At 33.9% G+C, this 17,121-nt stretch overlaps 2 protein-coding genes and 1 non-coding gene across 5 annotated transcripts; 1 reads left to right on the top strand and 2 right to left on the bottom strand.

The window, feature by feature from the left end:
• Nucleotides 1-237: 237 nt before the first annotated feature.
• On the top strand, nt 238-398 carry LOC129321125 (U1 spliceosomal RNA). The gene has a single exon (XR_008595916.1). It is a non-coding gene; the product is annotated as a U1 spliceosomal RNA (small nuclear RNA).
• A 2,365-nt stretch (nt 399-2,763) lies between these two features.
• Nucleotides 2,764-5,560, bottom strand: LOC129319289 (provicilin-like). The gene is made up of 6 exons (XM_054964307.1): nt 4,886-5,560; nt 4,601-4,776; nt 4,432-4,512; nt 4,046-4,342; nt 3,252-3,654; nt 2,764-3,170 (listed from the first exon to the last, which is right to left on the bottom strand). The coding sequence occupies exons 1-6, from the start codon at nt 5,547-5,549 to the stop codon at nt 2,965-2,967; spliced, it is 1,827 nt and encodes a 608-aa protein (XP_054820282.1). The 5' UTR covers nt 5,550-5,560; the 3' UTR covers nt 2,764-2,964.
• Nucleotides 5,561-11,597: 6,037 nt separating this feature from the next.
• Nucleotides 11,598-16,860, bottom strand: LOC129320614 (type IV inositol polyphosphate 5-phosphatase 7-like). Of its 3 annotated transcripts, none has more exons than XM_054966141.1 (13): nt 16,168-16,860; nt 15,985-16,072; nt 15,387-15,461; nt 15,230-15,311; nt 15,017-15,121; nt 14,239-14,929; nt 13,927-14,117; nt 13,727-13,835; nt 13,493-13,641; nt 13,020-13,290; nt 12,316-12,400; nt 12,006-12,194; nt 11,598-11,886 (listed from the first exon to the last, which is right to left on the bottom strand). In XM_054966141.1, exons 1-10 carry the CDS (start codon nt 16,195-16,197, stop codon nt 13,068-13,070), a joined length of 1,743 nt encoding a protein of 580 aa, XP_054822116.1. In that variant the 5' UTR covers nt 16,198-16,860; the 3' UTR covers nt 11,598-11,886; nt 12,006-12,194; nt 12,316-12,400; nt 13,020-13,067. The 3 variants fall into 3 exon arrangements, with proteins under 3 accessions (XP_054822116.1, XP_054822118.1, XP_054822117.1); XM_054966143.1 differs by having other exon boundaries at nt 12,063-12,194; XM_054966142.1 differs by having other exon boundaries at nt 12,006-12,165.
• Nucleotides 16,861-17,121: the final 261 nt, after the last annotated feature.

The raw sequence follows: 17,121 nt of genomic DNA, 5'->3' as shown, positions 1-17,121 counted from the left end.
TGTAATTTTTTATCTTTTGTTTTAGAAAGTGATAATTAAGTTCGTGCAATTTTCTAAGTTTGTTGTAAAGTGAACTTTTCATAAGAAACGCTCAGCCGCTCAGATGATGTGGATATATAATTAGCTAGTTAGGAAAGGAAGCTTGGCTGATATCAATGAGAGTCCCACATCGAGCATACAAGAAGTGTAAGAGTGGAAGAGAGACTATAAAAGCAAGGGAAGGAGAACAATTAAAACATACTTACCTGGACGGGGTTAATGGGTGATCAACAAGGCCCATAGCCTAGGCATGTGACTTCCACTGCACTTGGGAGGGGTGTATGCCTAAGGTCTACTTGAATAGTGGAGCCTACGTCATAATTTGTGAAAGTGGGGGCCTGCGTTCGCGCAGCCCCTTCCCTAAACCAAGTCCAATAATTTTTAAACGCTTGATTATAATAACTTGTTAAATTAGTTTGGGCTTGCCTTAAGTTATCAGTGAATATGTAGGTTCACATTTATGTCGCTACCATTTAATTTACAAATAAAATGACTGTGAAGCTTAAAATAAAAAATTACTGATAGTTAAGGATTTTTTTTTTATCCTATTTATAAGTTAATTTTAACATATTTTGACATGTTTTACAAGAATTAAAAAATTTTAAATCTCATTAATATTATTTTAAAATTTAATAAGTTTTCACATTTACCCCTAATAAATATTCTTGAATCTTATTATTAATATTTTTATTCAAAATATTTAATAAAAGTAAAAAGATAAAGAAAAACATTGAAAATTGACAAATGTCATATAAGTAAGACCAAATATTATTTTTTATCTACCTTATAAATAAGATCAGAAGAGTAATATATTATTTGTTATTTATAAGAAATTAAAGGTCATTCCTAAGCTATATTACTTGGATTTGAATTTAGTAACACAAACAAGGGCGGAACCAGCTTATCAACGTTGGGGGGCCAATTTTTTTTTTTTTTGAAAGATAATGTTTATAACTAATTAGATATTTTTAATTAGAAAATTAATATTATTAAAAATTTTCTATAAATTTATAAATGTTAGACAATAAAACTTGTATGTTTATGAAATATTTTAAATAAATCGAAAACTATATGTCTTATATATAATTTACTGGAAACAAATCTAATACATTAACTTTGAGAAAGAATTAAAAATAGTTACTGAACGTTTATATTTTTTACATGCTTCCTATGTTATTGCATATTGATTATTTGAACAATGATATTAGGACAGATCTTCAAATTTTGTCAAAAAATAAATTACTATAGTAATATTTGAATTTTAAAATATTACATATTTGGCATCTTTAAAGTAATCTTAACTAATTTAATTATAGAAAAATTAAATAAGAAAAATGAATCTATATTTAATAAGAATGCTCTATTTTTATAATAATTTAACAAGATATATAATTTGTACGGTATAAATTTATAAATAAAAGGATAAAATTAATCAAAAATAAATATTTTGTAAACTATTGAATTGCATATTTTAATGTTTTTTAAATAATGAATAAAATATATAACTTACATATACACACACATATTATTTATACATAAATGTATAATTGTGGATGCCTATTTCCTGGATAGGATGATAAGATAAGGGAGAGGTATTAGTTTGGATTATGAGGCGTATGCCTCGCTGCATGCACTGGTGTGAGGAGAGACAACAAGCTTGTAGTATATATAATTGTCGGTTTGGTTTTGGAATTTAGGTTTGGAGCTTCCTACCCCTTAAGGGTTTGCCAGGTGTGTCAGAGGAATAGATCCTCAAGATGAGAGTTAGATCAAACAATTGTGTAGGTTTCTAAGATCCCTTCCTTGGAGTGCCAAAGCACAGTGAAAAACTAGGAGCATGTCAAGCAATGCACATTGCCGGATTGCATTACTGGTGAGTAAGTGTAATGGGTTATCCGTCCAACGAAGGAAAAGATAAAGTAAAATAGTTAAGGGAGCCTAAGCTATAGTGATAGAGTTGCACTGGGAAAACTGGGGATGACACTGGGTCAAGTGTCTAACTATTGCATTGGGCAAATTGTTTAGTTGATTGGGTTGAATATGCAGAGTGTCAAAATAACCTCAATTATACACTCGTTGCTTATTTATAAAAAAAGTGGTAACAACGCACTCCTTTAAATTTGAACTTTGGAACAAGAAAGAATAGGTAACTATCCACACTATCATATCATTGAGGGTAAACTTCATTGTGTAGAGAGGTGAGAGTTAGTGTGCCATGTAATTCAAATGTGAGGAAGAATGGGTGAGACTCTGTCATAAATCTTTCTAAACGTAGCGTTCTAACAAGTTGGCTAGTCGTTGAGCTTATATTCCATAAAATTGGATTGGGCCTCAATAATTTCTCCTTCAAGCCCAATATACCAAATCTAGTCCAAAAAGTAATGAAGAATGACATTGGCCAGTTGGGGGGTAGGGTGATATGGTTCTACCTTTGGACACAAATTTATTCATTCAATAAGTATCCTACGTAACATGATAATAAGTGTGTTGATAACATCCAATAACTATAACTGAAACATTTTTTGAATAAGTAAATTTTGACCACACTAATTCAAATTAAAGTGATCATTTTATCTTGAAATTGAAAAGTGTGTTCAAGTAGTTCCATAATGATTAGTACTCATCAAGACATGGCTAGGTACACATAGAAACAGAAGATATCGATTAGAACTTAGAAGAGAGAAGCCATTTATTTATGAAAGAGAAAAACTAGGCGTCATTTTATTCATACAAGGATAGATCAGATACATATAGTACTACTCCTTTCGTGTACAGCTCACATTTATGGGATAAGCCCTTAGATTAGATACTATAATAAGCCCTTACATACGTGCCTTATAATAGGCTAATTAAAGATGGCATCATTACATACTTTATTTATTTATTATTAATTATAGAGTGCACAACGCTCGCTCACTGACTCACTCACATGAAAGCCGTCAAGATTGAAGACCAAGCAACCTTGTTTGGCTTCCTCGGCGACTTGTCTCCCCCTCGTGGCTGATCCTCACGATCCACAAAGTACGACGCTTCCTGCCGACGGAGCAGCTTCTCCAATTCTTTACTTGACCTTTCAGATGCCGCCTCCATCACCTCTCTGTCTATATTCTTCAGTACATTGTCTCTCGCACCTTCATTCACATATTTATCACCCATATGTTATATATATCCTGATCATTCTTCGCCTCTGTGTGTGTGTGTGTGTTACGTACCTGCGAGGAAGTTCCTGAAGTTGTAGGGGGCGTTAAGGATGAACTCGACCACCTCCAAGTTGCTGTTCCCTGAGGCTCTGATGGCCACCGGATGACCTGCCGGAGATATGTAAAGACCACTCTTCGACAGTTTCGCCGACAACCTCTTAACCTGTCCTTCTCTACGCTGATCTTGTTGTTCTTCTTGATCTTCCTCCTGTTGTTGTCGTTGCCGTTGCTGTCCCTGTTCGCTCTCGCTCTGTCTTCTACCTTTTCGGTTATACTCTCCTCCTTCTTCATCTTCTGATGATGATCTCTGCTGGTTCGCCAGATGTGGGCACGCCATCTCAGTGTCTCCTTCTCCGTCAGCCACAAAGCCCAGTACTATCGCCCTTGTATTGTAGTGAGGCAGAAACAGAGATCCCTGCAATTCATCATCAAAATTCACCACGCCACATTGTTCCTAGTAGAGATCATGTCAACTCCGACCCAAAAGCCCGTTTACTTTAAAATCGATCCTTTTTAAAAATCCAATTCTGTATTGATAGGCCTTTTTAAATTCAAATTATAATATTTTAAAAATCTAAATTTAATTTAAAAATTGAAAATATCTTAATTTTTAAAGGTAAAATTTAAAATAAAAAAGAAGACTTAATAGTTCATTTTTACAAAACTTAAACACTGCTGCATAGAAATTTTCAAGCCCAAATTCTAAATAGACTTAAGCAGAACGCCCATCAAGTCCGACTCATATTCTAAATAAAAGACTTTGATTGGTTCAGTGACGTGTCTTCGCGTGTTTGCAGTGTGAATACCTCTCTGAGCTTTAAGTGAGTGATACCGATGCCGAGGTCTTGAAGGGATTGGTAGTTATGAGGGTGAGCTTCACGTAAGGAGCCATGGTTGTTGGAGTAGTGAGGTTCGATGTTTCTCAAGTTGAAAGGACCTAATGATGATTCTCTCTCTTCCCTTGATGATGAACTTGATTGGGCTGGCCTCCTCAGCAATGATCTTAACCGTTCTCTCTCCAACTTCACTATCACTCCTTCTTCTGAACCCTGTTCTTGCCCCTCTGATCCCCAGAACACGCTCTGTATCTCCTCGTACGGTGCCTGTTCCGCATCAATCCACAACTTTAATCAATCAGAACACAGCCAAAAAAAAAAACTGTCACATCAATGATGTCGATGATGCTTCTTACCTTGAAGGCTGCCTGGAGAGTCTTCTTGTTGAAGGCTTTGAAGTAGGATTGGGGGATGTGATTGCCAGAGGGGTAGAAGTTCTACACACAATGTGATCATCGATAATGAGAATCTTTTCGGAGATTCCGAGGATTAATTAATATATGAAATTGATAGTTAAGAACAAACCTCAAATTGACCAGGAGTGTTGACGGGTAAAGCGAGTTTGATCAGCTGAAGATCTTGATTGTTAGCTCGATTAACAGTATAACATATAGCCCCTGCAGGAACCCTCAGAACATCGTACTGCTTGAGGTTGAAGGACTGTTTGTAGTTGGGAAGCACAATAGTAACTAAGGCCCTTCCTGGAATTAATCAAATCATGTTTCAAGTTTAGGTAGCTTTCAATATATATGTATGTTATATAATACCCAGAATGCTAGAATGAATTAAAGATCACGGCTGTTTACGTACCTTGAATGGCGACGACGAGGTACTCGGCATCAGAGTGGTGGGGGATGAGGAGGGTTCCGGGTCTGGATACGTACTCGATGATCCGGTAATATTTGAGCATCCGAAGGTGATCGGATATGTTGTCGAATCTTTGAAGAACCCGGATCCGACCGTGTTCGTTCTCGAAACGGGTCTGAAATCTATCAGAGGGTAGGTAATACGGGTTTTCCCGTTGCTGTTTCTGTTCTTCCTGTTCCTGTTCCTGTTCCTTCTCTTCTTGTCCTTGTCCCTCTTCTTCTTCTTCTTTTTCTCCCGACCTCTTACCAGGTCGTCGGCGGCGTTGACGTTCTTCTTGTTCCTTCTCTCTCTGCCACTGAGGTCGTTCCTCCTCCTCTTCCCCCTCTTCGCGTCTTTCTTGTTCCTTCTCCTCCGGCTGCTGCCATGGACGGCGGCGAGGGTCAGGAAGACGAGGGTCACGTTCCGCTGCTTCTTCCTTCTCTTCGGCGTCGTTCGTCAGCTTGCAACGAGCTTGGCAGGCGAGACTGTTGTGAAAGGCACAGCTTTTGACACAGACTCGGTAGTTAGAGCTCTGTTCATCCGAGTAAGCAAGGCCAATGGAGGCCACCGCGAGGATAACAGAACCCAGAAATAGGAGAAGACGGAGCCTGGCTATGATAGAATCCATGATTGATGATCACGGATAGAAGAGCTAACGATGAGTGCTGATGGAATGAAGAGGAAGATCAGTTGGGTATTTATACAGAAGAAAATGAAGGAGCGTGAGGTCTGGTTTCAATGCATGGATGACATTTGGGGTTTGGAGCATCATGCAGCTTGACGAGTGTTGTTTCAGAAACAGACAAAAAATTTTGAGAAGAATTTGCAGAGAGCATCATCTTCAGGTGGGGACGACGTACGGTGTGACTTGTGAGTTAAGAAGAAAGTTTTGGACAGCTAGATAGGTGAAGACTACACGTGTGAGTGTGCATGTAATTGAGGTTGAAGCCTATGAATGTGGACACCAAAGAAAATTTTGGATCTTAACGGAGGTGGAAAATGTAGAAGTTGAAAGGTAGAAGAAGAAGATGATGAACAAGGACGGCATATAGTGTATGGTGTATAGTTCTTTAATTCTTTTAATTTTTTATTTGTCTTTTCGTGCATATCCAGTTTGTTACGGTACTGTCATGGCAGAGAAAAGAGAAGTAATTAATTGATCTTCGATGGGGCTGAGGTTTCTGTTATCGTCTGACGTAAATAAATTAAGGATGCTCGGAATTTGTTTACCTGAGCCACATTCAATTTGGCTTATCATCAGTGCACGTTGTATATTCCCTCTTCCTTTTCCTTTAAATTACCCGACGCTTGGATGTATCTTTTTTTTTTTTTAATCCATTGCGATCCGTTTTACCTCGTTATTACCTGAACGAGAAGTTCACTATAATTATTCTCATGTTGAGAGCATATGGGACCACAAATTTTAATTTGTTTTAGTGCAATGTTACACTTCAACAATAAAAGAAAAGAAAGGTGTAATGTTATAATAAATATTAGCTTTGACTTTTGATTAATAAAAAATTACAAATTAGTACATTATAAAAACTTAATATCAATTAAATTTTTACCTTATAAATAAATTACCAGAGATAAAGCATAAATAAGAAAATTATTCATTAAATTTTAGATTCAGTAACATCATAAATTGTGAACTTATTTATTGTACAAAAAATCAACAAATTTTTTTGCCAAACAAAAATTAATTTTAATTGTTAGTTGATTAAAAAAAGATAAAAAAATGATCTCAAAAATTACAAAAAATATGAAAAAGATTTGGTTCTTGTCTGTAATTTTAGGTCATTTTTTAGATCATTTTATAGTCAACTAACGGTTAAAATTAATTTTTATTTATGAAAATGGCCTGATTGTACTATTTTCAAAAATTGAGAAAATAATTTGTATAATAAAAAAGTTTAGAGTCTATGATGCTCTTACACCTAAAATTTTAAAGATAATTTATTCATTTACTCAAAAATAAAAAATATTATTTTAACCTCCCACCTTGATTTGGCACCTTGTGATTATCGAATCACCGTAACTGGCAATATATTATTAAAATATTAATACTTTAACAATTATAATATTGTTATTTTTACATTTAACTTATGTTTTCAATCATCGAAGTTTTGAGCAGTTGTAGAGGTGAAGAGTACACGTGTGAGTGTGCATGCAATGTAATTGAAGTTGAAGGCTGTGAATATAACTATAGACGAGGTAGAGAAGCTTTGGATCTTATCAGAGGGTTAAAGTATAAGCGGGAAGGTTGATAATGATGAGTAGAGTCGAGAAAACGAGTTGAGTTTACGAACTAGCTCGTTCAACTTGTAAATTTTAATGAGTTGAGTTAAAAAAATTAGCTCATTTTTTAAAATAGGTTGGACTAATTTAACCCGCAAAAATGATAGGTTAAAACAAGTTGTCCCGTAGGTTAGCTTATTTTTAAAAAAAAAATTATTTTTTTCAACCATAATATATCTTCTTATAAATTTACAATAATAATTATATTTCTCAAATTTATAATTTGAGTCTCAATTATGTTCTTTACATTTAAAAGATAATGTAAATCTTTCTTATAATTTGCAAATGAAATTTTTATTATAGTTTGTAAATTAATTATTTCTTAGTTTTTATAAAAATATTTTGAATATATATTATTTGTTAATCTCATAAGATTTATCGATTGAAATTACAAATATAAATTCGTTGATAAAAATAATTTAGATTTATATTCAAATTTTATTTTAAAAAATAAAATGAGAAAAATCATTATCTATGTATATGATATATTGATTATAATTTTAAAAAATAAAATCATATTTTGTAGGTTGGCCCGCAGGCTCACTAGCATGTTAATATATAGATTGGATTGAGTTTTTCTAACTTGTTTATCTTGACGGGTTAGCCCAATCCAACTCACTAATGCAGTAACCTGAGCAGCCTAGCTCGCGAACTAGCTCATAACCTGTTTGCACAGCTCTAATGATGAGGAACAAGGACCAGATATTGTGTATAGTTCTTTTATTTGTCTTTTTTATTATTTTCAAGTGGCAGAAGCATGCATGCATATTTATATTTAAAGGTTGTTTAGTTGTTAAAAAATATAAGAATGGAATGCATTAAAAAAATAAAAATAAAAATAAACCAATTAAAATGTAGATAAGAGATAAATCAACTATGTTCATTGTTCATAAAGAAAAGAATAATTTAATTTATAAAATTGAGAATCATAATTCATGAGATTTGTGATGATTATGATGATTCTCACATTTGTAATGTGTAGTATTAGGTTTTATCATGGTTATTGTAAAAAAAGGATAATTTAGTTTAATTTTATTTTAATTTTTTTAATTCATTTTATTTTCATCCTATTTAACAGTCAAACAAGCCTTCAATTTTTTTTTTGTTCTATATAAAGAAGCATAGTTATACTTAAATAAATTTTGATGGATAAACAAGGTTTGTTAGGTCCAATATCACTTATAAATTTGTAGTCCAAATAGTTGGTCCAAAATTAATATAGCCCACCTTAAAGCAGTCATCTTGCAGTTATCTTTCATTATACATCTTTTAAGAACCATTGATTTTGTGTCAAAAAAAAGAAGAAGAAGAAGAAGAACCATTGATAATCTAATAGACACTTGTCATGTCACTTAAGCACCAAGTTTCAAATTTGACTTTCTATGAATACCTGTTTGGATTGAGGACTTAATCGATTTTAAGGGCAAAAAAATCGATTAAGCCATAATTTACCCAAACACCCACTTTTTTCTAAAATTGATTTTTTCCCAAAAAATTGATTTTTTCCCAACACTCCAAATCTCAACTTCTCCACTTCTGCGTGTTTTTGTTACAAAGTTATATAAGTAAATTACATAAAAAGTCCAAGAAAAAAATCACAAAAAAGGCAGAAAATTTAATAAAACTAAAACAAAACTTTTTTCTCTTCTTTTTTTTCTTAATAAAATTTGAATCTTTAAAAAATTATTAGCATGAGTATCCAAACAGATTGCGTTTTAACATAATCAATTATGATTAAAATCTACCACTTAATCAATTATTTTCATAATCTATTATATCCAACTGAAATCCAAACGAACCCGTAACATAAAGTGATAAAACACTTCTAAAAGAATTATTTTCAATTAGACCCAATAATATTTAAATTTGATTCAATCCAATAATTATATAAAAAAGTAAGAACCATTGATAATTCAATAGTTTCAATTGTAGATAAAATATATAATATTCAAATATGGCTTTTAAATTGTAATTGAATTTTATATTTGTATATGTGTAAATTGATAATTACAACTCATTCTTTAAAAAAATTATTAAACACCTAATCGTCATTAATTTAATTTGTTTGGGACTCAATTATAATTACTTCAAAAGAAAAAGCAATGGTCCCAAACAAAGAAGAGGGAACCAAAAAGATAAATTTGTCCTAGCCCAACCCAGGAAGATATAATATTGAATGGTCCCAAACAAACCAGAATCATCCACTTGTTTGAGAGTCAACATGGAGGAATGAATGAAGAAATTGCAGAGCCAAATATCAGTAACACAAAACAGTTATTCTTTTTATTTTTTGTTGTTTTTCTTTTTAATGCAATGGCTATGGCATACACAAGAAGTCATGTGTTGAGGGGAAAAAACTAACTACCAGGCATAACAGCTAACAACAAATAAATGCAACCAAGAGCTGTATACAACAAGCAGGACTCACATTATAAAAGTTAGTATCTATATGTTTGTGATAACACATGATCATCATAATCTATTTTCTCTAATTTCTTTTAGGTTATATTTGGATTGATGGATTTAAATTTGAATTTTAAATTTAAAATCTTACATACCAAATCTCACATTTAAAATGCATGTATTTAAAATTCTTTATCTGGCTTGTTTAAAAGATTTCAAATGAAAAAGAGATTTAAATGAGTTGAAATTCAAAACAAAAATAAAAAATTAGAAGTGATAAACTTACCTCTATTTTTTAATCGATGAGTGATTAGAATAAGAGATAAAAAAATATGTGAGAGTTACAGAAGCATTACTAGTAGAAATACAAAGATAACAAAAGGCTTGAAATGATAGAAATTTCAAATGACTAGAGTATATAGCAAATTTAAAATTATAAAAAAATAATAAAAAATGGATTCAAATCCAAATACTTAAATTTTTATATATTCAAATGAGAAATTTGATTTAAATCAAATAGTCATTAATCCAAACACACTATGAAATATTGATGAGAAGCTTATTCTTAAAATGAAGTAGAATACAAAAGTCAAAAACAATATTGTTTCCATTTTTTTATTCCATACAGTTAAACAAACCAATTTAAAAAAAAAAAGAGCAAGCTAGATGAAAATAAGATATGCTACTCATTATCATATATTTGTAGGGAGGGGCATTTTTTTTTGTCTGCTCAATAAATTCATCATATACTAAATATTTCTTTTTTTTCCTTAAGAATTTTTGGAATTCATAACTTTTAAATGTAATTAAAGGTCTTAAAAATATTGAAGTATCATCTTCTCACAAGTAATTGTCCTAATTAACTTGCAGCGTTTCTTTTCTTTGAATCACATCAGTCACATACTCACATTTAATAGTAGTTTATGCCGTTGGGATAATAAAGCAACGATTAACGCCTAATATGTGGTCTCCAAATAATTAATTAATTAATTCAGATTTCATAAGCAACCCATTAATTTTTTTTTAAATTTTTATAGCATTCATGACTACATGATTCATTTAAGCAACTACATTTATATTTGATCCCTTTAACTATTGTTTTAAATTCAAAATCTTTCAAATAAAAAGATTATCCATAAAATTATTCTACACTCATGTATTCAACTAATTATGGTCTAATGTGCTATGCCTCCGTTTTAATTTATAAATTTTTTTTTCACATAATTACATACCAATGAAATAATTCAAATACAATTTACAATTTTATTTTTTTATAAACTTTCAAAAATACTCTCCATTATTCATTAATAAGAGAGATAGGAAAAGAAACTAATTAAAAAAATGAAAAAAAATAGAGATAGTATTAAAATAATTATTATTAATAAAACTTTATTTTTGTCAAAACATTTTATATTTTGATATATCAAATTATCTCTAAAAATATTTTATAAATTGAGACCAATGAGTAACTTCAAAAAAAAAATTATTCGGTGTTACTATAACTATTCACTACACAAAGCTACATGATATGTTATAAGCAGCTGATAATTTGGTTGGTATTCTTAGTCCTTGAAAAAACAATAATAAATTTTATACATAATAATGATATAGAGTAATTATTTATTAGAATTTGTGTTAGAATGTCTCGTGATTCTAAGTTTAAGAAATTGAAAAGAAATTAAAGAAAACACCAATTAGTCAAAAGTGAAACAGCAATAGACACAGCACAGGCATGCATGTAAACAGCACCCTCTCAAGTAACCTGCCAAGCCTGCAAACTCTGTGCTTAAACTTTTTGGTTTTAATTACCCTCCAAGAATAAAATAAAATAATTTTATTTTAGTTAAAAGGAAAGGAAAAAAGAAAAAGGACATGCATGCAGACTATTCTATTTGGTAAAGCCACCACCTTTATTTAATAATGGAGACAGTGACAGAGAACAGAGCAGAAGAAAGAAAAAAAGAAGGCCTTGAAATCCAATCATCAAAATCAATTTCTTTTTTATTTTCTCTGTTTTTCTCTCTTCTTCTTCCGCTTCGTACAATCCTTTTTTGGCATCACTTTTACAGTCAGTATACATCAAAACTCTTTCTTTTTCATTTTTTTTCCTTGTTTTCTCTCTTTGCATTTGAAACCAAAAAAAAAAGTCAGTAGTGCCCAGATGATTATTCTCTCAACCATCTTTCATTTCACCCTTCATCATCATAAATCTCTTCAAAAAAAATCAAAGAATCTTGAATAAAAAAAAAATAATCTTCCACTTCCTGCAACACAACCACCGGAAAAAGAAATAACAATTATTATCAGCATGCAGAATTGCAGATCAAGAAGAATCAATCACCAGAAAGAACAACAAAGCAAGTCAGAGGGACTTGTTAATTACCAATAATTGAAGGGTCCATTTGGTTAAGCATTGAGAATGATAGTCAAAATGCAGCACCTAATGATTATGCATTGTACTGAATCTGGTGTGAGTGAGTAGTAGCTACCAGGATGATGATAAAAGAAGGTACTGTGTGGGTTAGGCAACGCAAGGCATGACACTGTAGAGAGCAAAACTAGAGATTAGAGCCTGAAAAAGATATAAAGTAAAGGTGAGAAATTAGACAAAGAAGCTGAGAGACCCAAAAAAGCCAAAGCCAAGGAAAAAGCAAAAAAAAAAAAAAATTGACCCAAGAGATGAAAGAACTCACCTTTTTCGGTTTGAGGGAAATGGGTTGTCGTTGTCACTCTCCTCTCTTCCATGGATGAAATTCCTCCACAATGGGGGACCAAATTCTGAACAGTAAGTAACAGGTGCATGTAAATTTTCTGATTTTAATTAATTGGAAATGCAAAAAAAGAAAGAAGTGAGAACAATAAAGAAAAGAACAAAAAGGACTTCAAAGCAGGAGATGATTGAGAAAACAGACTTGAGATTCTGCTAAGCAGAACATGTTCTGCAGAATACATTGATAGGCCTAACTAAAGAAATCCATAAAATCAAGTTTGATTATGAGATATCCTTAAAAGCATGACTAAACTGCTGGACTATTATAATAGTATATTCCTTAGGCTCTAATGTTTGGGTTGCAGAATCCACTATATTATTATGCTGAGCCATATGATTCTTTTAAAGAGCTCCAGAATCTTGTACTTTTGGTCTAAGCCATCAAGTAAACCAGAAAAAAGTCATGCCTATGTAGGAGAGTGACCCCTTAAAATCATTTTCAGACCTAAAGATAAAAAAGTTCTCACATGTTTTGAATAGTTTCTGTGCGCATGAGCTTCAAAGCAATAGAAAATATCCAAATCATTTACACTCTCTCCTGAGGTACCTAAGTTTTTAAAAGAAAACTGTGCATTGGAAGTTTGAGATTGTCTCCATGGATGAGGGAGAGGAAGAGAGAGAGCTTACTTGAATACAAATGAACATATCTCATGTCAAACAAGCTCCTCCTTTTATTTAGAAGAAGTTTAGTTCAGTATATCCGTGGGAATATGGCAGAAGTTCTTCGGCCTCAATTCGAGAACGAGAGCAACTCATACTTTTCTTCAATTTTCCATGACTCGACTCGACTTCAACCCAAAAGATGCCATAAACAGGTCTATGATCAGAAAACTTGGATTCCCCGCGAACATAAGATGACTGGTGGAGACCTTCTCCATACCACAAGATGCGATCACACCTATACAAAGAAAAATAGTTTAATTGGCATGAGATGTAAAAATTTAAAAAACTCATATACCCCAATCAAGAACAAACCTCATGCTTCATGTTTTACCATCTAATTGTATTTTACTTCATCATCATATAACTTGCCTTATTTCTGCATTTGTTATGTGTCTCTGCTAAATTCCTATTACTTTTTGTTTGGATGTTTATCTTACCAAGCAGGTGTTCGCCTCTTCTCCTTCGGGTGCATATCATCGCCAGCATATCGGTCTGAATTAGTTGAATACTTATATGTTGGAGGGAAATATATCTTCCCTTCATTCCACCCCACAAATACACGACCTCTTCTCTGCTCTATTCTCAACTGCAAGCAATGTCAATTCATATCAAGATTAATTTTACTTGTTCAATGCAATAGTTCAACCATTAGCAAGAATATATAGACATACCTGGTCATTCTCCAGCAATGCTCTCCAGTTTTGCATCTCAACAAGTGCTTTAGCAGAACGGTAGGAGAGGGCAATCCGGTAATTTAGATCTCCAAGCCATATAACTCGACTGCACATAAATTATTCAGAATTAGAATGCTGTTAAGGGGCTTGAGAATTTGGGGGAGACTGAAAGTGTAATATATGAGTAAGTTACAAACTCGTGCTCAAGGATTGTCTCTGGAGACTTCTCAGTGTCGCCATGAACACGAGGAAACCTTGTTTTCTTAAGAATCTCCATCACATCAGAATTTCTTCTCAACTCGTCACCCTCTTTCTGTCCTGAGGTTAAATGAGTACAAATAAAGCAAAAGCTTGTTTCATGCAGAGACATGCTAATTGAGATGGATCCCTGTAAATATAGGAACAAGAACTCCTCTTATATTCAATCTCAAGTAACACACATTTTCACAATGAACAACTATAAGAAACCAGAAAAAGTTAGGGCTATCAACAATTGACTATTAAATTACCTTATTTCCGAAATATCCCATCAATCCTCTTCCAACACATGATACTTTCATGTTTTTTACATGATCTTTTAACTCACTTCTCACCCATATGGTAAGAAATATCCCTACCATTTGCTTGCTTGCAACAAGACAGTACCTAGAACCTACTGGCATTCCAAACCCATCTTCATTGGGCGTAGGTCCACCATAGGACATCGGCGAAAACAGAACTGTACTTGGCGAATCCCCAAGACCATTATCATCATCCGATGAACCCCATCTTGAATAGTCACTTGGTCTGGAATAGTCACTTGCCCGGGAATAGTCACTAGGTCTATAACCCCATCTAAAACTGGGATCAAAGTCGCTAGGCCTGTGACCAAAAATCACACGATCACAGACACTGTATCTTCGATCTAATCGTGGATGCGCAATCATAGGATCATTGTCCATACCCCAGCTACTCGAAGTTGTTTGAAAAGACCGGCGATGGAAGAAAGATGAATTCTTCTGCCTAGCTGATTCCTCAAAGTCTGCATTCAACTCTACAACAGGCTTAGGAATGGGAGATGGCGTATAGCATGCGCTACCTCCACTAGCACCCGGAAGATTGTTCAGAGTCTTTCGAATTAGAGCCATCCATTTTTTCGCCGGGCCATTGTCCTCTGAACCCAGAATGTTACCAGCATTCAACGGAACAATCTCTTGAAATCTGAAGAGAAAGGTAGAAGTCTCTCAGTATGAAGTCATTAATACAGATCTTGATTTTAAAAGATGTTGACGAGTACCAGATTCCTACCCAAGAACATAAATATCCGCAGGTGGCGAGGCATGGAGCCAATCATCTAAACACATATTACTTGGTGGAGATCTTCCAGCCACATTCCATGTTGCAACAAACATGCTACTCAGGAAAAAAAAAATATATAAAAAATCAACCATAAGAGACTGAGTGCAACCAAAAGGATTTTCAATTAAAAAGAAATGGATCAAAGCATAGATATATATGTACCTATAGTTCTGCACATCTATGATTCGCGGATGGTCAAGATTCATTCTTCGCCTGACCTGCTCGGTTCCCCGGCTAAACTTCTCTGTTGATCAGAACAAGGTTAAAAGGATTTTAACTAATAACTGGAAATTCTTTAGCCTATAGAGGAAATCTGTACCTGTTTTGCTTTTCTTGATTGTGCATGGCTCTCTCTCAGAGAAGCTACTTCTGCTTCTGTAATCTACGTCACTTCCTGGAGAAAGCAAGCAGGGTCAATACATCATCAAATTCAAAGAACAAAATCAAAATATGTATCCATGAAGCAGCCAGAGAACGAAATTGACTGTCAAACGTTACGAGAAGGAAGAATAAGCTCCATCTTTGTTTGGATACCAAGAAACGAAAAGAGTTTTAAAAAAAAAATTGGAAAAATATAAAAATTCAGAGCACTCATAGATGACAGGCATATTACAACAGTTTGAAGCTGATTTACAATTGGCCAAACTAAATCTTTTAAAAATTAGATAACAAAAAAGACAGAATCAGCCAAAACTTGATGAATTATACTATGCTTTGTTCTCCTTTCTAAGTGATTTTATTTGTCGACTTTCCTCGGGTTCTCCGAAACCAGCAGAAACCTGAGAATATACAAGGCTTTTGCATTGTGGGATTGAAGTCTGAGATTATTGTTCAGCTTAATTAACCCTATTCTGTTAGAAAATCGTCAATCAACCATGAAAAAAAAGTTGAATTCTGAAGAAAACCCAGAAACCCACCTCCATAAACACGACCATCGGCTTGAAATTCTTCAGGTTTGCTTTTGATATTGAAGAACTTCCTGACCATTTTCTTGGACCAAGAGAGCTTCAATCATCAAATTGGCAAATCAACAAACAGTCAGTAAACTCTTAATAAACCTGAAAGATATAAAACAATTCGCTTTATAAACAAAGAAGAACCTTGCTTTTCTTGGAATTCCCATCTCTCATTGTTAAAATTTCTACTTCATACAGCTCTTCAGCTCCAATGCAAAGTATGGTTCTCCGCTACTTCTGGGTTTCTGGGTGTGTCACTGAGAGAGAATCAATTACCCAAAATTCTTCAGAAATTCAAAGAACAAAAGCCCTTTCTCCAGTCTCCTGCTTCTCTCCCTTTGGAACTTTGAAACAAGAATACCCACATTTGATGCTCTAATTCTTAAATTCTTAGAGCTCCAACCAACCTGAGAAATCACTTGAGAAACGACTCAGCTCACAACCCAAATAGATAAACACCAAATGGCAAATGGGTTTTCTTTCTTTGCTCTTTCTGGTGCTAAGTATGGCTGCCAAACTGCAAAATGCAGGAACTAGGAAGCAAAGAAGCTAACACCCCAGTAAATATGATGAGAAAAAGCGCAAGGCCGCGAAAGAGAGAGAGAACACTTTGATGCGTGGAAGTGAGATGAGATTCTGAAATTGAACAAGACAATGTGGGAGACATAGACATATAAGAGAGAGAGAGAAAGAGAGAGAGGTCCAACTTCTCTTTCTCTGTCTTCGGAAACAAAAGGGCCTCCTCGTTCTCTGTAACAAACAGCAAAGTATCGAATTTGAACGGAATAAAGCGCAGCCCAGCGAATGCGAGAGAGAGAGAGAGAGAGAGAGAGACTGTGTGGGGGGGGGGGGAGCGCGCTTTTTTTTTTTTTTTCCCCTCCTAATGTATCTGTAATCTTAACCTCAGCTAATAAAGACAAACCCAACATGAAGGGGCAACGGGCAGGTCGTTTCGCTTTAACGCTTCAACGCAAAACGACTTGGTCAGCACGAACAAAGGCTGCCCCTAGTCAGCAAAGTGAGAGAGAGAGTAGGGGGGGGGCGGGGAAGATGAGAGAGAGGGAGATCTGGCAGTATCCTATATAGCTGTGTAATGTT

This window comes from Prosopis cineraria, unplaced genomic scaffold (assembly GCF_029017545.1).
Source record: "Prosopis cineraria cultivar Desert tree isolate PC_DT_omini unplaced genomic scaffold, ASM2901754v1 PC9, whole genome shotgun sequence".
Classification (NCBI taxonomy): Eukaryota; Viridiplantae; Streptophyta; class Magnoliopsida; order Fabales; family Fabaceae; genus Prosopis; species Prosopis cineraria.
This window is presented reverse-complemented; position numbering and strand designations above follow the sequence as displayed.